General features: G+C 40.6%; 1 protein-coding gene across 1 annotated transcript in view; it reads right to left on the reverse strand.

The window, feature by feature from the left end:
• GRM1 (glutamate receptor, metabotropic 1) overlaps positions 1 to 21637 on the reverse strand; it is a gene marked incomplete at its 3' end in the record, with an annotated part of 42173 nt that extends 20536 nt beyond the window's left edge. The window contains exons 1-4 of the mRNA XM_009585149.1: positions 21396 to 21637; positions 15263 to 15431; positions 13268 to 13394; positions 6836 to 7766 (exon numbers count right to left, since the gene is read on the reverse strand). Of these exons, the coding sequence (XP_009583444.1) occupies positions 6836 to 7766; positions 13268 to 13394; positions 15263 to 15431; positions 21396 to 21601 (1433 nt within the window). The remainder of the gene's footprint in view (positions 1 to 6835; positions 7767 to 13267; positions 13395 to 15262; positions 15432 to 21395) is intronic.
• Between the last annotated feature and the right edge of the window lie 4688 nt (positions 21638 to 26325).

The following is a 26325-nucleotide window of genomic DNA, read 5'->3' on the forward strand; positions in this document are numbered from 1 at the left end:
GAAATTAAATTACAAGTGGTGTCCTTATTCCTGTGGTTTATGCCAAGAAAGATACTAGCCTTCCCCAGGATTTCTGTAGTACTGCCTTTGCTTCCCTTCAGTCAGGAAGCAGAGGCTGTGGTACATAACTGTAAAGCTCCCCTCTGATGTGATTGTGTATCTATGCGTCATTGTGTTTGAGTATTGAGATGCATTATACAAAGCTGCCTGGTGCTACAGCAGTGCCCGAAAGTAAAACAACATTCTGTGATTCAGCATCTTGAGAGCAGCAAAACAAGAGAAGGAGCTGTAAAACGAAGTTCTCTGGGAGTCCTTTGCTAAGAACCAGGCTGCACTCAGAGGCCATTCCTTGGGTTTATGTCCTGTCAAAATCCCCGGGGAGAACGGAGTTCTGAATATCCATGAAAAGAAAGGGGCAAAACTGCCCCGAGCTGGAAGCTTCTGAGAAAGGGAGGAAATTACATAAAACCTTACACAACAGCCCTTTCACCTAAAGGGACCGTCCAAATAAAATGTGGCTCTGACTGCTGACAAAGAAGCAGAAGTCTGGATGGGAGCCCAGGGTGCCGGTACTGTGCCCTGTAAACTAATTCAATATAACCTGGGTTTTGTCTGAGGGGGGTTTATCCCCACTGCTCTTACTGGGAGGCCACTGCAGAACCTCATTGCTCTTCTAGTTTATTTCTCTTAAATGTAGTCTCAGGCAGCCTCTCTTTGGTCACAGAAGGAAACCCAGAGGAAGAAGCCTAAACTGCCAGACCTCTTGGCTTGTACTTGATGACAATCATCCCAATCATATTGTATCTCTGTCCCTGCTCCTTCTCCTCAGCTTGCCTTAGGAGTGACATGTGATTGGTTGTGCGTGTGCTGGGACTCCCGTTAGCTGGATAATTCGCAAGGAAAACTTACAGTGCCTTATTCATTAGAAGGAAAAAATAAATTCTCTATCTCCAGACTGGTTATCTTGCACATATGTACACAGATATACAATTTGGTATATAATTTGATATATACATTTGCCATGCCTGGTTTTTAAATAAATAGGAATTTTAGTATTCATTTAAATAACTAGAAAAAATGTAAGTGTGGAATTGACATCTCAGAGTTATTTATCACCTATTCTGTCCTTTTTTGGTGCATGGGGCAGAACTACATCATATCTATTAAAGCAAATGCAAATTCAAGGCTACGGGGGCAATATTAGATATAATTACACAGCTCAAATTTAATAGACAATGCTGCAGTAGGGCTAGAAGAGATTGCTATTGAATTATTAAATTTCAGACTCCCTTATTTTGTGTTTCTTTCCAATTCTTCAACATCAATTGTAAGAGTCCCTTTGGAAACATGTAACTGTATTCTGGGAGTTTTAAATACTCACTTAAATCAAAAAACTGACAGGGACTGAACAGCTTGACTGAGTTTGTTGAATTTTCTTATTTGAAATACACATCACATACTCGAGAGAACTGGGTAAGAGCTGTTATCTGTCACAGGGCTATGTGTCCACAAAATCATTAATGGCTTAAGCCCAGTAAATAGCCCAGCAAAAGCAGCAAACGTACCAACTGCTGAGAGAGAGATTTTTGGCATTAAAACCTTCAACTATCCTTGTGAGCATTCAAGATGCTTTCCCAAAAATGCACTGCAACCTCAGGAAAGGGTGAAGGACTACACTGCATACAGAAGCTAGGCAAACACCAGGGAGGGCTGCGAAGGGGAGATGAGTCGGGCCAGATCAGGGTGCCACCTGCCTTCCCTGTGACAGCTGTGGCACCAGGGAGCCATCTTCCTCCGCACTGCAAAGGAAGCAGACTCCTCCATGATATGCCCTGGGTGGGACGGAAGGGCGAACCAAGTGCCCTGTGGTTGTGGAGCCCCGTGCCCTGATGGGGAGCTGGGAGCTGCACAGGCACAGACCAGCACTGTGCCTTGCACCCCATGGTGCCACTGCTCTACAGAGTCAGCTCCGAAAACAGGGCCTGAACGTCAACATTTTATTGCTAGGTTAATGGACAGATCAGATATACAATGACAAAGAAATTATTTAAATAAACAACCTAACCTGTCCTATAAAATTTTTCCTTCTATCTTTTTTTTTCTTTTTAATCTTTGTGTTATTTCCCACTTGCACGAGCTTACAGCCTTTCTGCTCTTTCAAAACTCTCTTCCCTAATATGCCTTTCCCCTCTGGGGTAAGCCTCAGCAGGATGGCTGTGCAGGCCCAGCAGGTTTAAGGGCCTTCTTGAAAATGCCTTGGAATTTGGTGTTTTCCAAGGTCTGTAACGGTAAAAATAAAGGGCTGTCTTATTGTGTATGCAATACTACTACAGGACATGAGAAGTTTACCTCCTGCATCAATTTTCTAAATTGCAAAGCAAGCTAGCTTACCATTTCCTATTAGATTCATCGATTGTCTCTATACTGGTTTGGCAATGCTGTAAGAAGATAAAACTACACTAGACAGTAATGTGTACAACAAGCATTTAAAGATAATTCTTACATGCTGCAGGCTAGGTGACACAATTTAGGATCAAAGAAAATTCTTAAATGTATCGTAGGCTTCTTAGATTGAGCTTGTGTCCTGAAGTGCAGGAGCTTAACAATATATTCTCTTTTATGGGAGAAGGTACAATGGTGACCAGTTATTATTAATCCTCCTTGCACTTTCCAGTAAATCTTCTTGTTTCAGATCTTTTGATGCATTTCAGCCAGACAGGGTGAAATATTCCCTGTGCAGCTGTGCCAGGTTGAGATTGGTTTTGTTCGATTTCACACACTTTAGCCTGCAGAGGTCAGTACAAAAGCCATTGTTTTACTTACATTAAAAGTGTTTTCATGTCTTTTGTTCACACTTCTCTCCCCTCTCCCCTTGCCTCCACAACCCCCCCGCTTAAAGAGGGCATATTGACTGCATGGAGCAGTAATGTGAGCGCAGGAAGAGGGAATACTCCTGAGCATCTCTTCCTGTGATGAGGCACTCAGGTTGGATCAAGTGAGAGGCTGTAAAAGATCTGCATTTGTATGACTGCAACTGAACATGCTGAACATTTACGCTCTGTTTCTGGAAGCTCCAACCCTTGCCATGCTGCACTGTGCATTTGCCTCCTCCCACCACCACGAAAAAACAGTGAAACAAAATGTCCTGCCTTCTGGACGTACTCATGCTAAGATTCCACTCACTGTGTGTCTGTGGGAGGCTTTGAAAACGAAGGAGCTAAGGAGCCCAAAAGCCTTTGTGGACTGTGAGTCGCCAAGTGAAATGAGTCCCAGAAAAACACGGCATGCCAGCACAGCTTTCTCAAGATGAAATGGCAACTCAGCAAGTCCGTTTAAAGAGAAAGACTAACTTAAGAGTACCTGGAGATAATTTTGTAACTGGCAAGACAAAAAAGCAGATGGTTCCTTAAGCCTTGGTAAGGGAACAGACACATGTTACTAGAGGTAGCTGAGAAATCTGATTCCCAGTTAAAAACCTGTATGTAGGGATCCAGTACGGAGGGAGAGAGGACGCATAACAGGAACAGGCTCCTGTAAAGGAAGCAGGGAGAAGGTACTAGGGGATGTTGGGTTGCCTGACACTTTGTATTGGAATAAAATGGAGCCATTTTGAGAGATCCTTGGCCCCGGTGGCTGCCTGGACACTGCTTAGAGTGGATGCCTGTGAGAGCAGCCTAGAAGCATGGACTGCCAAAACATGTTAAAAAGATAAATAAAAAATACTTGTTTGGAGATATTTAAAAACAGCCATTCATTTCTGAGGGCAGACAGCTGGAGGAAAATTGAATGCAAATACATTAAAATTACAAGGGGGGAAGCAGGTGGCTTACGCATTATTATGGAGTCCTGGCCACTCAGTGAGTCTTGCCAGTTGGCCTTCCTATCAACTCAGATTTTGCTACGCAACTTATGTTGACAACTAAATCCTTACTCACTCTGATTCAAAATGCACTAGAATGGTGTCCAGACCTGGGGTCTCAACCATAAATTTAAAATCATTTGTATGTGAAGACCGAGGCAGCAGCTAAGCATCACTGACAAACCTGGAGCTAATTACCCACAATGAACTTATCATTTCCTGTGGTCCCTTCTGCAACACTGATCCTTCTCATGCCACTGCAGCCCACAAGAAGCATGGGAGAAGAGGTAAGCCTTGCTGTGTGGCTCAAACTCTGTTTGAAGTGTGTGTGAAAAGCAACACAACAGACCCGCAGGCTGCAAGCCTGGCTTCAGCCTCCTTTACATTGAGTAGGGTCCATTTGAAGCAGTGGCTGGAGAAGGTGTTTCCTGAACCCTTCGCAAGACCAGCATCTTCAATGTCACTGGTTATTTTTTCTGCACATAGTACAGAAAGGAACATTGTTTCCTTAGGGAAGCCATTGTACAGGCACTGTACAGGAGTGCTACTCTTCAAACTGATTGACCCTCATAGACCAAAGTAACATTTGTGGTCAAGAACAAGGCTAATGATCACAGCAAGATCCATATCCAAAAGTTACAATCTCACAGCTGGGGGGAAAAAAAAAAAAAAAAGATTAAAAAGGCTCTCCTAAAAAATGCTGCTATATCATCATCCTGTAACAGCCAGGATCTCATAACATCGCCAAGCAGCAAACTCTACCAATAAATATCCCCACAAGCTTCAATAAAAGGAGCAGATATCGCTCTCTCCCCATCTCTCCTGATGGAGCTGTTCCATTTTTTATACATATTTAAATATTCATTTGACAAGAGGAAGAGACTGACAGTAGCTTGGTACTGAAGACACTCGCGAGGGATCTCTCAGACCCAGATTCAAGCTCTCTCACAGAATAATACAAAGTATTTCTCTAGGGTTTGCATCAGGTTTTTCTTCTCTGTTCCAGGACATGTTGCTGGTCAAGAACAGAGAGAAAGGAGGAGACTTGCCCTGGGACAGTGCACAGTCCAGTTATAGGGTGTTCACTTGGGAAATGAAGGAGATGCTCTTAGCCTAAGTGAGTGCCTTAACTAACGGCTGTTGGGGTAAAGTTCCCTCACACTTTCACAATGCCTTCATCCCTCCATGGGAAAAAAAGAAAGTCCCCCTGGCCCAGAGAGGATCACTACCATCAAAGCCCAATTCTATGAAACATTTTGAGAGGCTGGAATTTTCTGATGGAAAATGTGTTCCACTGGAAAGTTCCCAACCAGCTCTGTTTAAAACAGTGCTGGCTGTAATTGCTGATAGTTTAATTCAACCAAGTAAGATAGAGTTCAAACCATCATGATTGCACATAGTATCTTTAGAATGCAGCAGTGTGCTTTGTTATTGAAGTGAAGACCAGTGTTACTAAACAATTTATGTTCACTGAAACTCTGTTGGTAATGCAGCTGGGACAGACATTTTTCAAGAGGACTTTCTGACCTCTGTGTCAGCACCAGATGTAGCTGAAGGTTTTGAATTGACTAATAGATCCTGTATTAACAGACTTCCCTGGTTAATTCTTTTGCTCTACTTTAGGAAGGAGAAAGAAAGAGTGGCTTGGCTTGCTCTAGTCCTCAAGATATACTAGTTAAACTGACAGCACAACATTGCATCAAGGCTCATATAAGTTTGACTTGGCCTTGTAAATGTAAACTAGTTTCATTTTTAAAACTAACTCAATTAACTCTATATCTGTACACTAATTTAGATGGATGCCACTTTTCTGTTTAGGAATTGGAATTCACTGGATTAGCAGAGGAGAGGTTGAAGTAACATAAAGGCAAAATTGATCACAGCATGGGTTTTCTACGGTATTACCTCCATCCTTATCCATTCCATCTCCAGGACATATGAAAATGGTTCTTATGCAAACTGAATCGAAACCAACTCGAGTGACTCAGAGAAACCTACAGATCCCAAAGAGCTGGAAATTCACTGAATTTTAATTCTATCAAGAAGCTCAGAAATGTAGACTTCACTGGTTCTTTATTATTTTGATAATTTTTTTTAACTGGGACAAAAATATCTAAGCTCAAGTCTAGCCTTATAGTGCTTCTTTAAAGATTAAAAAGCAATAAGATAATAAAGAATGCAAATGTTCAGACAAATGCTCACAGGGAGATGCTGTTTGAAGTAACAGTTTTCTCTCTCCTTCTGCTGCAGCTGGGTTGCTTTTAATTATTAACAAGGAAAATAACAGGTTGAACAGATGTGGATGCAAGTTCATTTTCACCATCAGTTGACTTCTGCAACTTTCACACCAACACTGGCTTTGAGAACATGGATAAGTTTACACTAACGATGATTAAGAGTAATGCTTATAATTCTGAATATTAAATAGAGCATAGGGATAGTATGAAGGGTGCTTTTGGATCACAATCATGAGGACTGTCACAAAACACTACCTGAAAAACTAGTGTCGAATCCCCAGCTTTCACACACACATCCCAGGGGCCTTAGACAAGTACATGTGATTTACAACCACTCAGACATAGATTTCTGGTCCCCTTTCCCAAAAGGCTACAATAGCACCTCAGTTTGAACATAATGCAGAGCAACTAAACATAGGGGCGTGAGATCCCCATCACATGCACGGAGAGATGGGAGAAGCTGCAAATGGAGCTTGGTTACTCTGTCACTGCCTGACCTGCCTCAGAGGTAGAGGGAGTTGAGTACAGGGCTGCCTTTAGAGCAGGAGAGAAAATAAGAAGTAACATGTCAATATCCATCTGAGGCTTAGATCTAACGGATCATTTCCACCTTTTCTGCTACACGTGAGATGAAAAACTGTTACATACCTTACTATTCAGCAGTCAACAGTCAACCAAGAGAGGATGGCAAAGAGAGGGACATATACAGATAGATGTGTACCTGCAGTCAATCACTTACTTTGGATTTTCGGCCCCTGGCTTCTTTCTCCGGAATATGTTGAGGAAAGTGTTGGACTTGCAAGGTGCCTTGCCATCCCCGACATGCATACGCACCACATCTGAGGTGGTGAAGGCACTGCGGACGTTCCTCTCAGGCTTGGCGATGATGATGTACATCTTAGGAGTGAACATGCACCCCAGTGCCACTGTCACGCTCAGGCTCACTGCAAAACAGGTGGTGATGATCTTGTAGTTGCTCCCGAAATAGATAGGCACAAAGGCCAGCCAGATGATACAAGTGGTGTACATGGTGAATGCAATGTACTTGGCCTCATTGAAATTGGCAGGCACATTGCGAGTCTTGAAGGCATAGTACGTGCAGCTCATGATGAGGAGTCCATTGTAGCCCACAGGAGCCACGACGCCTAGGTTGCTGGTGTTGCAGATAAGGTAAACTTCCTTAATGCTGGGGTAGGAGAGGATGGGCATTGGGGGCTCCAGGATGATCAGTGTGATCACCAGTGTCAGCTGCACGCTGATCAAAATGGAGGCAATGACCACTTGGGCCCATGCGCTCATGAAACGTGGTTTGCGGGTACAGATCTTCTTTTTGCTGCCTGCCAGGATGCGTGCAATGCGGTTGGTTTTGGTCACAAGGGCAGAATAGCACATGGCAGAAGAGAGACCCACCAGAAGGCGCTGGAGGTAGCAGGATGTTGTGGTGGGTTTAGCTATAAGGGTGAAAGGGCAGACGTAACCCAGAAAGATGCCAGCAAGGATAATGTAGCAGAGCTCCCGGCTGGAGGATTTGACAACAGGGGTGTCCCTGTAGAGCACAAAGATAAGGGTGACAAACATGGTGACCAGGATCCCCAGGCAGGAAAAGACCACAGCCACAATAGACTCTATATTGCTCCACTGGAGGTACTTTACAGGGATGGGTTCACAGCCTGCAGTGTACAGAAAAGAAACAGAGTGTTAGAAAGGTAGCTGCTTGAAGAAAGAACTTTTTTTTCTGGCTCCCAATATAATCCAAACATTAGCTTATGCCTGTGTGCCGTGGATTATTAAAACCATTTTACAAAGGAGTGAACTGCAGCATGGAAAAGTTTGGATGAAATATGTTCAAAAAACAGCCACCAATTTTGGGTGTCCCAAACATTTGCTCATGATGCTACAAAGGGAAATGAGATTTGGAAATTTTTTAGTAATTTTTCTTGAGATACCTGCTGACAAGCCCAGCATATCAAAGGCAGAGCTGGGAACAGAACCCAGATAAACTCAGCACCATCCCTTCATTTCAGCAGGGAAAAGATTGTTACAAATCAAAATGGGTAGCTTTTTGACCTCCTCAGACTAACTTATTTTAATCTTTATCAAAATCACTATAACTTGTCCCACTACATTTTTGTGAGGGTGATTTTATAAATAATAGAAGTTAATCAGAGATCTATAGGCAGAAAAACAGTAACAAATCCAAAGTTGTAATGGAACTGGACCATCTGTACCTTCTTAGTATATTTCTGCTTTTTTTCTCTTAGCATTACCTTATTCTCATTTTGTCAAACCTTCCGCTCATTGTTTTTCCACTAAATAATGTAATTTAATTCTTATGGAAAAGTCAAACCCACAAAATATGCATGCCTTCAAAAAATAACTGGAAAGGCTCTCCTTTATGACTAGTACAGATGTGCAAACATAAGTATCAGTTAACTGCTCTCTCCCACACTCAAGTTAAAGGAGTCTCTGGCTACCTTCCTCACTGTGCTGAAGATGTAATACCAGCAATAAACATTACAGAGAAAATAAAATCCTCTGTGTTAATAGGATGTTACGGTTGTGAAGCTGAGTTACTGAAAACCTTCATTCTGGCATTTCCTAATTTCTGTTCTTGACTTAATAGTGCCAAAATGCTTTTAACATGTTTCTGTATCCCAAGGTAAGCATCCATGGCCTCTTCGACTTCTTGTTTCTGTCCTCCTCCAGTTTCCCTTGGACCCAGCTCACCTTTTGTGCCTTTCCCCCACCTCTCAAATATCTTTCCTCCCAGTCCCTCATTGTCCCATCTCAGTTCCCCTTCAAGTTCATTTTTTTCCTAGCCAGTCAGCTCTCTACCCAAATGTCTCCATTATGAACATTGCTGGTCCAGCTTTTCACATCCTGGACCAGCTGCTCATCACCTCTGCCTGTCTGGGTTGTTGGACGTGGCTGAGAAGAGCAGGGAAAAGGCGGTAGTGTCAGCGACCTTGTAAGAGAGGCATTTTTTTCCTTTCAGTTTTGCTGCTAAATCTTAGCAAGGGCCCTGATATTGTGATGAGCAAAAGTCATGCTCAGCCCCTTCCTCCTCAGTATGGAGTATATCTGCAGAAACCAACCTCTATGAAATAAAAGCTTCTGAGGCCCACAGTTTTGCTCAATTTATATGTATCTTCCACAGGGTGACACAAAATTACCAACTGATACCTCTACCAAAATGTGAAGTCCTTCCTTCCAAATACAGGAGAAATAAGCAGAAGTCTGGGTCAGGCTTGAACAGTTTTGCTATAACCTCATTTTGAAAAATAGAAGAAGAAAGAATGTTTTTTGTTGAAATTAAAAAAAATCAGCCCGAGGCAAAGTCCTGACATGGAAATTTCTGCTTGAATTTTTAATGTCTGCCAATGTCACATGAACTGAAAGAATGTCTTATAATTCTGTACTCTTTGTCTCTAAGAGTACTGGGCTGACTTAACTACAGGTAATGCTGTCTACTTAACTACATGTAATGATGTTACAGGTACCTGTAACATCAAAAACAATAGAAACAATAGTATGTGCAACTGGAGGTCTTATTTTATAAAGAAAAAGAATTCTGTTTTGCTCAAAGTGGTCTATTCAAGACTCAGACAGGTGAGGAAACCCATTCTTCCAAACAGTATTTTTATAGTGAAATATGAAGGAAAAGCTTTTTATTAGAAGTGGGAACCTCTGGCCATTGGCAGCAACAGCCCTGAGTGGAAGTTGGCTCCTTCTTTGGTTTAATAAAAGACTAAGAATCAGAAGCTCCTGCTCCTTGATTAATACATGCAAAACTCCACAGAAGCCAGTCTGTGGTTGCTGGAAGAGTTAAGTTTCCATGTGGGCTTTAAGCTTAGCAACATCATTATTCCATCTTAAATGATATTTTCAGAGCTTTAGACCTGATTCAGCACGGTAGTCAAGCTATCGATTGCTTTAAGCTTATCCTGTGTAAGGTCTTAGAAATCTGTTTCGTTAAATCAGTATAATTCCTGTGCACCAGCAGGCCCCAAGAGCCGCATATGCTACAAACATTGCAAAAAGCTGCCTGCACTGCTTTTATCAGCAAACAGCTGTTGGTTGTCAGCACCTGTGAAGGTGGGTCATTTCCTAGTTAGGAGAAAGTAGGCTAGGGAACCTTGTTGAGACTGGGGGAGGATACCCAGGAAATGGTCTACTTACAGGTTTAAAAAAACCCCACAACACAAAAATCCCCCCAAACAACTTACCCAAACCTCAAAAAATCAGACAATTAGTGGCAATGGCTTCACAGTTAAGAGTTTCTAGTGAAAAGCTGTTTGGTAGCTTTCATCTACTATTTTCCCTGCACTTTAACCATGAATCACTTCCTAGAGCAGAAGGCTAATCGATTTTTAAATTTTTTTTTTTTTAAATTATATTCATACTGCAAGGCCGAGAAGACAATCCAGGATGTTTTCTGAGGTCCTTAACACATCCCAGGTAACTGATGGCCCCAAACCTTTATGATTCATTTCATAATAACTCTATAAAATTTCCTGTCCTATCTGTTTTATTGCTTATTTAAGATGATTTATGTAAACTGGGTTTACTAGCTTGACATTCATTCTTCTTATGTTAGATTCTGATACTATAAAAGATATCTCTTCTTCTTGGTACAAGGCCTTAAGATATTGGTTTTAGTGACTATTTGTCAGGTCAGGTTTTTATCATCTGTGGTGAGAAATCCTTTGTGCCTGCTGACTCCACTTCACTGAACACATATTTAGGGGAAACAATCTAAAAAAAAATTTGTACATTTAAATATGAAATTAAAATGTCAGGAAAGGATTGCTGAGCAATGGAGACTGCTTTCAAATGGAGAGAATGAGCACCTTGAAAAGCATGTCTTAGGAAATGGGTTAGTATGGGCTTCAAGTTTCCTAAAGGGATTAAGGATTTTGGAGCTTCCATCTGTGATGGAAAATGGGGCTAAAACTACATACATGTTTAGCATTTAAGATTTAAGGCAAAGGGAAAAACAATCTGAAATGTGAGATGTTAACGTCTGTGTCTGGATGCTATGGTGACTGTCAGGGTATGAATACAACACGTAAAAGCAAGCTATAAAAACACATTTGATGGGAGAAATCCTGGCAAGAAAAGAGAATTCCAAGTTAAATGGTACCAATGGTGACTCCCACAAAGTTCAAGAGCCAGAGTTTATCTAGCTCAATCTCCCTTTTCTAAAGGTTAGGATGGCATCAGCTTCTTTTCACAACTTTGTACTTTGGGGTTAAAAAAAGAAGTTTTTTCCTCAATAAGACAGAGTGAAGAAGCTGTGCAGCAGCAGATTGCCGTTTTGATGTTCTCTAGGAAATCAGTCGATGGCTATGCTGACATTTGGCTGATGCTACTGTGATTTTAGAACAGCAGCAGTCCAGTCTCCTTGCTGAGAAGAAACACAAATCAGCAGGTCATCTACTGATTTCATTAAAAGTTAATAGATTGCAACATGTCCCTGAGATTTTTTCCAGCACTGATGCTTTCCTCAACTCCTTTCAGCAGTGCCTGTCATTTTGAAACACCTCCTTTTGAGCTATTTTGGGCAACTGGTAACACTGAACCATATTCGCTCAAGTGCACATTGATCTCTCGCTATGTTCTTGTTCGGCCTTATTGATTAAAAAGAAGTCCCAGTTTTCTTCCCTGAATAGTAGACACAAACAATTCTGTGAACCTCCAAGACTAATAGAACTCAGTTGTCTATGGATATCTGCTTTAAAATTAGCAGACACTGGTGTCCTAGGAGGTGGGAGTTGAATATGAGCTTTTCCAATCGTCAGGACATTTATGAAGGGTGCTGTGAGTTTTCTGGTGTCTAGTAACACAAGATGTTTTTCCCACAATTGAGGCCCTTACAGAAGGTATTGTTCAAGAACTTCTCTTCCTACAACCCACTTACTTGAAACTTGAAGGAACTGAATGATCACTGAGATTTCTGTATCCTGACGAATCTGTTTAAAGTAGGTTCAGTTGCACACTGGGGCAGGGGGTTTTGGGGTGAGAGGTGTGGGATATAGACAGATACACACACATCTGGGACATGACCATAGCTTATTTTCCATAGAAAACCAAGATAGACTATGGGTCAATTTTCCCAATTTATTGTGATTAATAATATATTTTTAGTTGGAGAAGTGGCCAGCTTTCCCTCTCAAAATAAATCCTCTGAAAGCTCACTTGGCTTCAGTGACTAGCTTAACAGTGTCTCTTGGAACTATTTGATCAAGGTTTGAGTACTTTGCCTATGTGTTAAATGCTGCAGCAACATCTAGTTGCCAGCCATCATATTAAAGGACAAAGATGTGATAAGTTGCACATTTGATCTTCAGCTAGGTAGTCAGATTGTTTCTCTGACTAGGAATGATGCTCTGCTGAATACTGGCAGCCAAGCTTTGCAGATGCGGCACGGGGCAGAAGTGCCAGTAGTCTTTTACAGTGATACAAAGCAAACCCCAAGGTCAAGGTGGTGCTTCTCAGTGCATTAAATCTATTTTCTTGGGGTAATGGTTACTGCAAAGCCCAGAGCAGGTGTGGAGGTTGACCTTGATAGGTACAAAATAACAGAAAGATGCCATAGCATACAACTCATCCAAAGCATATACACAGGGGAGACCAATTCTAGCTGTTTCCCTTTTTTCTGCCAGCCTTTCTTAGGATTTTGTTGATGTTCCTCTTGTTTGCGGGTGCAGTGAGAATGATCTTTATTCCAAATGAAAGTTTGGTAGTCAGTTACTGAATGGCCTGAAATGCCAGATAAAGTATTACTAATTGCATGGTAGAATGATCAGAAAGAGTATCAAGTCAACCTGACAAGGATGCACTGAGCTCTTGTGATAATCACTGCTAAAATTGCAGCAAATGCTGCTAAGTTCATTAGTAGTCTTAACAGCTTTATCAATGCTTATGCTAACTGAAGGGGAGGAACAGACAACGTCATTTCTTCTTGGTAGAAATTTTGCCGTCTTTATTGTCACTGCTGTTGAGCTGAGCCAAAAGATATAGCATTTTTCACTCACCCTAAACTGCGTTGGGATGTGTGTTTAAATATGTACCTTTAATATCTCTGCATGCTGCCACCTTACTCTCCACCACACACTGTTCTCCTTGTGCCCTGTAAAATGGGAATGCGTTTGGAGGGACACATCCCTACCTGTCAGGTCAGCATTCGGCCACCAGCCAAGCTCACAGGCTTTACACGTGAATTCATCCTGAACAAATTCATTCTCCTTGCAAGCAGTGCAAATCCAGCAGCAACTCACTTCTCCTTTCCTGATCACCTGTAATGCAAAAGACATCCTCAGCTATGATCCTCTATAAGACAACACAGAAGCCCCCCCAGCAAACAGATACCACCTGCACTGTTTAAAATATGGAGGGATTCCTGTGTATGGCACATTTCAAACAACCAGAAAACATGAATCCTGATTCTGTATCACCTACCCCTTTATATTAAAATTTGTGCTTAGGAGTTCAAGGATAATCTCTGGGGACAATTCTATTTTGTCTAGGGGGGAGCAGTTCTGAGTTAGAAGTATAAAACCATTTTCCCCTTGGTACAGAGGCACGGTGAGTGTTACATTTTCAATCAAACTTGAGAAGAGGTTTAATCTCAGAGATGGTTCAGGTCAGGACAAGTAGCTAAGCCCACACTTCCTATCTATTACATAGTAAAAAAGCAGTAAACAAAGTCAAAGATGAGAAAAAAGAGTGATTCATGCATATATATATATATATACACACACACAAGCACAATGTGCACACACAAAAATTCCAATCTACATGGAAGTCTCTTTGGGGCTCATTACACTAGTGTAAATAGTAATTCAAATAAGAGCAAATTAAAAAATACACTGCTAAAAGGATGTAATGGGTCCTAGTAGAAAATAAAACCAGTATGTGGTGACCAAGAGCATGCTTCGGAACAGCTCTTTTGGAGACAGATGTCCCTGAAAGCTGTATCTTTTGCTGCTGCGAAGGCTGCTAAGTGTAATGATTCAATGTTCAAAAGATGGTTTCCTCATCTTGACTCCTAATTTCATTACGCTGAGGCTGAAAGAAAGATTAAGGATATCTCCACCTCATGGGGCTCCAACAAAGACTCTGGCTCTGTTTGCCAGAAAGGAGGAATCCAGCCGTCTCTCCAGGATCTTCCTATCCATCTATATGCAGAGCTAACTGCAGTGGTGAAATAAAAAATGTTTATTTTACTGAATGCTGGCTTTGTGGACTTTTTTTGTTAACATTTCCTCCTGCAGTCTGTGGAGAGAGTCCAATAGACTTCAATGGGAGCTGAAGTTGGCATTTTGTATGCATGGTGTTTACATATACACACATACACAAACTGCACAATCTCAAAAACAGGGAAAAGATGTTTTGGAGGGTAGTAAATACCGATAATGTTTCCCCTCCAAGATTGTTGGAGTATGTCACTACGCCTTTGCCAAATCATCAATCACTTATTGCTTAGAATAGCAATATAGAATTAAAAAGCTGCAAATGTGCTTATTAAATGAAATTAGAAAGGAAAGTCTGCTCTAAGGTGATTTTCCTGAGTGGGCTTCTTGCCATTTTAAACTTACTGCATCCATACCATTTTGATAGTGGTGGAACATATCTTTATGTCATCCAGACATTGCAGGTGGCAAATTATTTGTAGCTTGATACAAGTGCTACTGTTTGGTAAACACAGAGTGATTTCATTTGTGTTTCCATACCTCCTGTTGTGAACATGAGACACAAATAGGCTTGTTTTTCCCCTTTTTCTTACAGGTGTTATTGCTTGAACAAAATACTGGATTCCCATGGGTCACGTTATTTTCAGGAGCAGCCCCCAAGTGAATCCCAGCCACTGAACGTTGTAGGCAACGACTAAGTGAAAATCTTGTTCTTCTCGCATAAGGTGAAATTCAAATCCTGTCACAGTAGAAGATTCTCCATCACTACAAAGGGCAATTTTAGAAAACATGGGCCTGTATATGGGATTGTAAAAGTAAGATGTTAATCTAGGAGTCTTTCTATACTTTGCCTTTCCTGAAGAAAAGGAAGTCCTATCCCTTAGCTTGAAAGAAGCTTGCTTGGGTTTAAGGCAAAAACACTGACTGGTTATTCACATTTCTGTAGCAGAAAGTAAGTGTCTGAGGCACACCTTAATCTGGCCCTTCAAGCAAGGCTCACTGCACACCGATCGGACCATTCCACTCTTATTCATTTGAATCCTGTAGTCGTCGATGTTGAGCACGCCCTCGTGCCAGGTCCCAATGAGGACGTAGTCGTAGCGGTTGGGCTCTATGTATTGCAGGTTCATGATGTCATACCTGCAAGGGAAAAAAGAGAAAGCGAGTCACTCTCCTGCAACATGAAGGATAAAAATTTACGTTGCCCTTCTCCTTCTGCTTCTGTAAATATTCATGTCTTCCCTTAACATCAGGGACTAGTTTAACGGAAACACCGAATACTGTAGGATTTGCAGCAGAATCATGGAAAATGACAGTTCTGATTGCCACACAATTACTGATTGCCTACATAAAACTGCGGGTAAAAAGTTGTGTGTCCAGGAAGAACTGCACATCAAAGACAGCAAGCTTTGATCTGCTAAAGATGCACATATAGGCAGTCTGGATGGTGTGTTTTTCAGCCATTTTTCAAGATGTCTTTAATATTCACTTGGTGCTTACATACAGGATCGTTGCAGTATAGCCCCTGCTGGGAGCTCTAAAGTAATCAGTAGAAATGCTCAAACTAACTGAACTGGTATGTCATAAGTTAACTGTAAGCACTGGTTCAACTATTTATATTACCCAGCCCAGTGAGACTGTCAGGAAAAGTTAGCAGCTCAGGCACAAAATTTAATTCCTCGCCCTGGGCAAGTAGGAGAGAACTTCCCAAGGCTAACGTAAAGGAAGCATAAAACACTGCTACAATAAACATACAGCTTCCCTGCCTCCATCATTGCCTTCCATGTGTTGGACCTGATGTGTGCAGATCCCTTACTGCTAATTATTCTGTTCCTTCTTTAACCCACAGAATGTGGCTTGTGCAAAGCAGTGATTAACTGTGGTGATTTCTTAGTAGGAAACATGCAAGGATGGGAGAATGAATATTGGAGAATGCACAGACAGGAAGAACGACAAAAGAGGCCGGACCTACAGCCTGGCTTCTTAAGATGAGAAGGAGCAAGGGGCGCTTTGTTTAAAAAAGGAAAAGAGAAAGAGGGCTGGGAACCAGAAATCAGCACTGGAGCTGAAAATCACAAAGCATCTTCCGTTTTCCAAGACTGGGAGTTACTGCCTTGTTTTTCTCTACTGGATTGTCTCAGTCTCTGGGGAAAAAAATCCCTTGTTTATAATGAGTGTTGCTAATCTGTATGTGCTTTAGGAATGAAAGGTAAGCAAAGTATCAGCCATAAATAAAACTGGGATGCTTGGTTGTGGGCAAAGAGAGAGACATATCTATTTCTTTCTTTTCCCTTTTGAGGTTCAAACACGCAAAATTTCAACTCTCTCTGCACTTCACAGAGGAAAGAGGTGCTAGAATTACTCTCTAGAAGTCTGTTTTTCTTAATTGAGTCTTTGGGATCTCTCTAGTTAAAGATGATTTGAAGAAGTGCATATTTACAGCTGTATTTAGACCTCGGTCTTGCAAATATGCGTGCTCAGATAATGTCACTGCCACCGCAGAGCTCCACTGAATCACGTGGGAAAAGGGACCCTTGCCACTGAGTTCAATGGAGCTCCAAGCAGGAGGCAGCTCCATTGGTTGGCAATCGGCTACTAATTGAGGAGTTGCTTAGAAAAGGGGTGAATTTCAAATTCACTAGGAAACAATTCCTTCTCATATCCCAGTTCTTGCAAGGAAGAACATAAAAAAAGGATTGTGAAGAATCAGGAGAGTAAGAAGCAGTAAGGGCTGGGCACTTTATAATGTAGATGCCACAGACAGGGGTAAAATTGATCAGGAATGTACATGTCTCTTCTTAGCAAGAAGAACCTACTTGGATTTTAGTGTGACCTTGTATTAGACTGACACAAAATCAGTTACTCTGGGCTGGAAAATGAATTCGGGAAGGGGAATAAAAGATTACTAAAACCTCACATTACCTTAATGGAATTTTTGAACCTGCACGGGTTATTTTCATTTTTGCAAAAATATATTACAAGGCACAGAGTGGCATTAATGCAATATCAGTCAAGAGTTGGCAATTTCAGGGATATGATTTTAGGCTGAAAGCCATTCTTATGTTTTCTTATAATACTGTTCCCTTTTCTATTAGTTATCTGTCAAAGAATAAAGTACGCAGACTAAAAGCTCTTACACAGTCTTGCATATGACAAGTTGTAGTACAAAGTTTGCAGCTTTAACATGCAGCTTGAATTTTAAATAGAGAAGTGTGGTCTAACACACTTGGTATATGGAGACGTGCCTAAGTTCTTTATCCTTTTCTTCTTTTCCTTAATGAAAAATTTCTGCTTTGAGTCAGGACAAGTTCAGTGCTGGAATACCTCCCCCCATCCCCTCACTCACACATGTACAGCTTTAACAATTTTGGGCTGTGTCCAAGCTAAAAATGATTATTCCAAAAGAAGTGGGTTTGACAAGAGTTGCGAAGCTCTAAGAGAGCGAGGACCATGGAAGCAGCTGGATTTCACACAGATATGGCAGCATTTACAGAAGCCATGAAAACATTCTACACGTAAGAAAATGAATCTTTCTTTTAATATAAGGGCAATGTCTCCAGTATATTGGGAAATGATGTGACCAAATAGGTGGTGTCATATGAACAATTTACTTGTGAGGTGAGCCAGACCGTGAACCAGCTGCTTACAGCCACACTCTTACTCTGGTTAGTCTGAGATGGCTGAAGTTACCTTTCTCCATAACACCAGACTAGCAGTAAGGTTTGCTATCCTGGAAGGCAGAATGGAAAACAGCATGGTGAAGAATGCTGGGATGTAACTGGCCGAAACAACCACCCATGGAGCCAAACTCCAAAACAACCACGCATGTTTTGAGACACATTCCTTTATATACTATATAAGTTTGAAGTATTTGCAGTATGCATTTGATAATTTACTCAAAGCATTGGAGTTGGTAGAGTTGCCGTATCTGAGGCCAGAACAGCTACTGGAAATTTTGAACTAGATAGAGTTACATGGGTCTACGTCCGAGTCTAGTTAGGGGAAAACAAACAACAACGTTTCTGTTAGCTTGGGAACCTCAGCATTTCTCCACAAATCAGAAGTCCAGTGTAGGGGCTGAAAGTTCTCCTGACAACTGTCACATAGCATTTTATGGTCAGAGGCCTACGCAAATTCTTTGTCCTAGAGAGGTAATTTTTTTCATACCTGCCAAAAAGCTAAAAGTAGGCAGTTACCCTAGAATAGAGAAGAGCTTGAAATGGATCTGTCCCCTGCCCCTTGCATAGGCCCAGAGAAGGATGTGGTATTGACTACTGCATCCCTCACATCTTCTCCAGCCATTTCTGGGAATTTGAGTGATATGATTACTATTGAGAAAGGAAATGGTAGGTACTCAATGAAAGTAAAAAGTTCAGCAATTTTACCAGCATGTTCTTAATGACAGTATAGCGAGCACATAAAGCTGTTGATTTTCCAGAGCTACATCCACGTCATTTTTCCCGGAGGCAGTGCAGTCAGTTAAGTGGCTGCATTTGTGCCTTCTGATAAAGGTCTGCTTCACATTTCTGCATAAAATCTCTTCAAAGAAAAGATGCTGCACAGAAGAAATAAACCTTTGAAAAAGTGCTTCATGTTTTCTAATCTCATTTTGCTAAAAGCTTGAAACCATGAATTGAGCCTGAGATAGAAAGAGAGTTATATCTAAACAAATGGTTAAGGTTTGACAAAGCTGTAAGGGGTTCAAAACAGGAAATTATGTGAATGTCACGCAAATATAACTACAGGCATCTCTACCTGCTCTACCCATGATGATTGTAACTAGGAACTTGTGAGAGTCAATTGCTCAAAGAACCTCACAGATTTTGAAGATGAGGTATGAGGAAGGTTGCTGCCTTCTAGAAAGGAATATTGATTTATTCCATCTTGTGAAGTTGATTTGTTCACATGATATGGTAACATAATATCAAAAAACTTTTTACATTTTGCTGAGGTACAAAAGCTCTTTTGGGTATTGATACAGTGGTATGGTACCTTCACTCATCCACAAAGAGTTTTTCCATGTGGAGCTGTGGAAACACTAGGGCTAATCTGGAGCTAAATACAATTCTGCACGGGCATAAACTACTGCTGGCATACAAAGATCTGACAGACTGTACAGATCACATTTCATATACACATCACAATTCTCTGATACGATATTGCCCATGTCATAAATGCCACAGACTGATACAAGGATTACAGCATGAATAACAAAAAGATTAATTGAACTTTCTTGCCCAAACTTGCTGACTCCAGCTGTGAAAATATAAATGAGGAACAACAACAAAAAAACCTACCTAAAATAACCCATCAAATTCTACATAGGCCAGGGAAAAGAGAAATGAACCTTGCTATAGACAAAAATGATGGATGGCATAAATTCTATCATCCTGACCTACTCAGAGAAATATCCTGATATAAACCCTCCTATACTTTGAATTCAGGAACTGTTCATTCTAATTCTATGCTTGGTACTGATGAGAGTTGTGGAAATGCTCTCAGGTGACAAGACAATAAATAAGATTTGGGCTAAAATTGGAAAATTACACCTAAACATCAAACCAAATAACTAGCAGGCAGACAATGCAGCATATGCAAAGCTGGAGTAATGCTTTTACGGAGATAAATAGTGTATAATAAACTTAAAGCTACACTAAGCAGTAATTTCTCCATATTAGCTAAATGATATGTACAAAGATTTGATTTATGCATGTGTCAACAAGTATGTGTTTGACTACAAGGGAATTGCTTGCCTCTACTTTCAAAGTCTGACCTAGCTCGTCTCTATCTCTGATTAAAAAAATCTAAAGTATACAGAGCTCAATAAGAAGATAAAACTGACCAGCTTTTTCTTACTATTTCAACGTAACAAGCTGTCTAAATGTATATACTGTTTAAATATTACAAGCAATGCAAATAGCAAATGGTAAAAAAGCTGGTCAGTTTTGCTAATAAAGGCCAGTAATAGAAATAAGAGTTGCTTTAAGGCCACTGTGTCTTACAAATACTCTTTGAAAGCATATGCCAGACTGCAAACTCTTGTTTATCCCAGACCACTCTCTTTGTGCAGTGTTGGCACTCAGGTGCATTTATGCAATAAGCCCAAAGATGGAGTGAGAGAGTCTTTTATAACACTTTAATAACTCAGTAGGAAAACTAACTTCAGTGAAGTAACCCTGAGTAGGTTTCAGTTAATAATGGGTTGTGTACTTCAGCAGCTGAATTAAACTTATTTATAAAACAAAAAAACCCTCAAAAATAAAGCCATCTGGGAGGTGTCTCACGTAAAATAGTTGGACAGAGCCCACAGAACTAAATGAAGAGGAAAAGACTTCTGTCAGCTAGCTCCCCTAAGAGAAAAAAAGGTGACCTCCAAGTCCACAAAGTTGCTGTCTCACCCATTGCTCGGGTACATACTGTGTCTGCTAGGGAGGGGTAGACAGTAGCAGCTACGACAGCTGGAATTTACCAGACCCCATACGAGTGGAACACAGTACCTCTGGCAAAAAAATTTATTTGTCCTACTCTACTCGGACCTATCTTTAAACTCTGGGACAGCCGAGCTTATTTGGAGTGAAACAAGTTTAGGAGACCACATAGGAGTTCTAAATAGCAGAACTAAATAGTCTCTGGCAAGGGTACAGTCCTACGTCCCGGGGGCACTTGGAGCAGCAGAGGTCCAGCTGGAAAAGGATGTACTTTACAGCCCTACCTTCAAAACCTTAGCAAGCAAATGCTTCATTAATTTCCAAGCACTTGTATTAGGCTTTATCGCTATTAAAATCCTGGTGCTGAGCCCCAGTGGTAGCTCAGACACCAAAAGTCTGTGAGATACAAGGTTTGTCCTCTCCTGAAACACTAGAAATGTTACAGGCTGTACTGTAGTTCCTGACTCAATTTGAGCTGTAGCTATCAACATATCATGTGTTACCAGTGTTATTCCTGGCTATTGGTAAGACTAATCCAGGTAACTCCATTTATGTCTCACAGTATGCACGCTGTATGCTTCAGCAAAACAGCCAAAGAAATCTCCATCACCAAACCCAGCAACATTCCCCCTTCCCAACATCTGATTTAATTAGCTGAGATGAAACATTTCTTTACCTTCCAGGGGCATCTCCCTTTTCATCAAACCAAACTTCTTCTCCAGAAACACCGATGAATGAGGATTTGAGGAGGAACTCCAAGAGCTTGCTGCCATCAATTGGCTTCATAGCATCACATAGCCCAACATGTCCAGGGCAAAGGGAATGATGCATATTTTGGAGCCCATGAGCCATAGCATATATAGCATTGATGACAAATCCCATTTTACTGTCCTGCACATAGTTTTCTTCTAGGCTTTCATTGCCTAAAATAGTAAGAAAAAAGTGTTGTTATAAACAAAGATGATATAACATGAATATATGAAAAAACTGTGAGAGAGAGTTTTCTTATTTCTGTTTTAAAGCTTTAGAAGCAGAAATGAGGTGCCAGCCAGTGATTTTAATTAAATAAAAAAAAAGACCAAACCACTTTTTTTTTCAGAAATCTTTAATTCATTGGAAGTGAAATGCCTCCTGAGAAAGCACCAGTTTAATCAAATTGTCAGCTTTGATTTGTTCTTTTTGGCATTTTTGCTTGTCATCCCCCAATGTTATTTATGCTAAGAAGGGTTAAACAGCTCAGCATCATAAAGATACATTTCAGCTAGAACGATTTTTTAAAGCAATTTGCTTGTAAATTGAGTTTTTGTCACACTTGAAGATTTTTTTTTTGAAATTTCATGGTTTTAAGGGCCAAGATAGCAATGTCCCTTTCAGTGTTAATAAGCAAACAACCTAAATCAGCATCACTTCTCAAGTTATCAAAAATAATCATTTTAGCTAAAAGTCGTAGTGGGTATGCCAGTTTGGGATTGCTACAGAAAGTCAAATGAAGTTCATAACACTAAAGGACTTTTTATGTAACTGCGGCTTAGAAGATCCTGTATGAGCAGACATTGAAGTCTCTGTCCACTGAGCAGAAACAACGTGGCAGTGAAAGTTTTCTCCACATGTAGGTTTTAGCTCTGATCTGCTGATGTGCAGGCACTGCCACAGGGTACCATTTGTGGTTGCATTTCACATCAGACCCCGCTGGGTCCTGGGCCGTTCCCCCGCTTCCCGTCACAAGCTGCTGAATGCTGTCGGTAACGACCCCGGGTCACGGCGGACCTGTGCTGCACGGGTCCTGAGGGAACTGGAAGTAAGAAACCTCCCTGTTTTGTTTCGTTCTCCCTGAGTCATTTTATCGCAATATGCTCCAAACTGCAAGATGCTTTTATCTGTAGACCTCCCACATTACTCGGTGTTTAACAGGCATTTGCAATCCAGTCTCTGTAACTTTGTCTAAGTAACACCTTGTCTACGCTAGGGAAGTAGGATGTGTGAGAGACTAGGTGTTAACTGACACTTCTCAAATCCAGGTTGGAGAAGATAGTTGTCATTTTAATATGAAGAAAAGCGGAAAATCTACAAGTTCACTGAAACTTTCACGTTAAAAAATAGTTCCTTCCCCTGATGTAGATATGATATGGCTTTCAAATCAAATCATGAAGACCGTCCTTACACTTATCCTTGGAAAAGGCTCTGATTTGGTAGGTCTTCCCATCTCGTTTGCCCTACAACTCAGAAATATCAACTGGGGGTTCATTAGGATAGCAGAGACCCCAAAGACAAGTATGTGTAGGTTTCTTTCTCTGGGTCTTCCTCGCACAGGACATTCATTGCAACTGGGCAAGAAAGTCTTGCTTCAGTAACTGTTTTCCAGATAAGCTGAACATAACAAAAATTGTGATGGTGAATTAAAAAAGCCTTGTGAAAGTAGCATAATCTGACTGAATGAGTTCATGTGCTCCTCTCACTGCCATACATTCACCACCGGCACCACCAAGCAAGGAGCAGCTGGAGAAATGTTTCCCAGAGGCAACATATCTGCCACTTTCTTTGCAGAAGGTTCATAGTTCCCATTCAAATCGCCTGAAACCGACGCCATTCAGATCCATGTTCAGAAACAGAGAAAGAATAGAAACCTTACATGTAAGCTGACAGAATATTTACCCAGGGAAGCAACGAGTATGCCACTACATGTACCCTCACTTACGTACTGCATATAGTACATACGGCATGGTCTAGACATCTGTTGCCTGAATACATTAATGTGTGGTCTCTCTCTAGGTGTGTTTTATCTGCTGATTAGTCCCTTAGGATTAACACACTGTGAATTTATCACTGATTCTGCTCTCTTGTAGATAGAAAAAGAATGTGTTCTCCATCCCTAAGTGAAAGAGAGGAGAAAGGCCCACTCACTATCTATCAATAACTATCACTGTTTTCTACCTGAGATTTTATCTCAGATACCTCATTAATTTCTCAATTAGTTAAAAAAAAAGGAACATAAACATCAGTAACGCTTGCAGGAGATAATGATAGCATCCATATGCGTTTCCTGAGGCAAGCATTCATGTGGCTGCTGGAGGTAGAAAACTAAATGTAACAGAACTTGCCAACATTTTGAAAAGAGGCCATTTCCCTCAAGTATGTGTTAACTCAGCAAAGCATGCATTTGGTTTCTCATATTTCAATATAATATGCATACCTCCGAAGAGTATAAATATTTGATGGTGGGAGGATTTGGTTTTGACTAATTAGGAATAAACATCTAGCTCACGTTGAGGCTCCAAGCATATAGTCCCACGTTGCAGAGGTGACTGCTTTAACATTACCTATAGAAATAATTGCACTGTAGTGGAAAGCAACATGTGAAGCATCATATGGTAATGAACTTTCTACAGATCAGTAAGATAAACATCCCTATGTGTAAATAAGAAATTTTCTAGTAAATCCAGTGTGAGAAGTCATGCTTTACCTAAACTTAACTTCCTGCAGTCAAAATCCATTTTATTTCATTTTCATCATTATAAGTTATGGATATATTGATGCATTTGAGCTTGTAAAAATTCACTTATGACAATCAGTAAGAAATGTGTGGGTTTTTAAAACAAATTAAATAATGTAATTATGTTCAACCAGAGACAAAACAGAGGCAATCAATGTTAAGTTTTCACAGGACAGCTTTTCAATAAATGCAAGAACTATGTTATGTTTGTTATTGGGCTTCTCTGTAAAGTTGTATTTTTCCTCAGCGGGTCTTTGAAATGTAACAAAGGGCAAAGCAGAACTCTGGACTTTGAAACTTTTATTTTTCCTCCCTCTCTCATCCTTTGGAAAAAATACCATTGATCTACAAAGACTAATTTGAACACTAGAGTTTATTAACACTGAAAATAGAGAAGTATTTTGTTAGCTTTCTTTTTTTTTTTTTTATTTTAGGGACCTTAGCTTTCACTAAGCAAAGAAAAATTGTAAGCCATGTGAGTACTGGATTAATTGCAGTCACTCAAATTAGGTCGTTACTTTTTTGAATGACCTTGAAGAATTCAGGTGTCCTAAATTTCATACTTACTTATTTTTGTATTGGATGCAATGCAAATCTTCATTTAATAATTTCATTTTAACAGTTCCTCAACAGTTTGGGCCATTTTTTTCTTATTACACTTTTGGTTTTAGTCTTTGTTTCTGTCAGCCAATCTTAAAGCTGAAAAAAGAGGAGGGTATATACACACATATACTACTGAAACAAAACACCAAACAAAAAAACCCCCAAGCACCACACTCTGGCTGCACACAACTGAAAAATACTCCCAATACTGCTAAAACTAATACCTAAGTGGAGAGGGATGGAAGACAGAACAGACCAAAATTTCATGAAACTGACTCTGAGTCTTTCCTTTTACCGTAATGTGCCTCAAATCTAATATTAGCTTCAGCTAGGTACTTAGAAGGACCGGAATGTAAAGAAACCATGAATTTAGTCTAGTGCCTTTGCTGTGAAGTCAGTGTGGGGCTAACAGTGTTTCCGAGAGCAGAGCAGGTACCCGTGCAAATCCCACTTGGCAAACTGAAATTAAGAAAAACTATATTATCAGAATTATGGCTAGAAATGAGTTAACTTTCATGTATAAAGTAAAGATAGGAAAAGTCTATGTTAATATTCAATAAGAAACTAACTACAAAGGATTACTCGTTTGCAGTCCTCAGAAAGGCTAGGGCAGGAAGGGATTTGGGATGGAAAGAAATGTAAAAACATTTTGGTTGGGGAATCTGATCAATACCTAGCCAGTTGGTAAATTTTGAACAAACACACACAGTCTGTTCACAAATGACTTTTGGCTAGAATAAAAAGCCAAAATCTGTTGAATAAAATTGTTATAAATGAAAATGTTTCATCTGGAATAGGCAGATAGTTTTATGGTTTGTTACTAACTGTCATTTGCTGAATATCCAAGGTCACATAATAAGAGATTTTGTTGTCTTGATCCAGTTAACAACTATTATGAGAGCTATTATCGTTTCTGGTGGTTCTGACAGAGGTCTGAAGGTCTTAGAAATTGTATATACTGCCTTCTTTATTTGTAGTGGTCCTTCCCAGGACTAACACGCTTCGTGGGTAGGCCATATGGGATTTTAGCTTTGTTGCAAGTTACAACATGGTGATGGGTTACATTCAATATGAGTACTCATTTAAGCAAAAAAATTATTCTGGAAGAACAAACGGGCCTAAATTTCACTGGGAAGATGAGATAAAAGATGAGATGACTTGGGCTGCGTGTGTAACAACTTGGCACAAAGGCATGCCAAAGAGTAAAGAGGGCTCCCCCAGAAAATTCCAGGTGGCAGAGCAGGGCTTACACCATGAACTGGTAAAGCAGTACCCAGGCTTGCAGCAAATGTCCATATGCATTGGAGAAATCGTGGAGGCAGTTTTCTCGTGCTCTCCTTCAGTCCCAACATACACCGCCTTAACCACAGGGTAGTCAAACACTGGAACAGGCTTCCTAGAGAGGTGGTCGATGCCCCATGCCTGTCAGTGTTTAGGAGGCATTTGGACAATGCCTTTAACAACATGCTTTAACTTTTGGTGAAACCTGAAGTGGTCAGGCAGTTGGACTAGA

The sequence above is a fragment of the Fulmarus glacialis genome, unplaced genomic scaffold (assembly GCF_000690835.1).
Source record: "Fulmarus glacialis isolate BGI_N327 unplaced genomic scaffold, ASM69083v1 scaffold24059, whole genome shotgun sequence".
Taxonomy (NCBI): Eukaryota; Metazoa; Chordata; class Aves; order Procellariiformes; family Procellariidae; genus Fulmarus; species Fulmarus glacialis.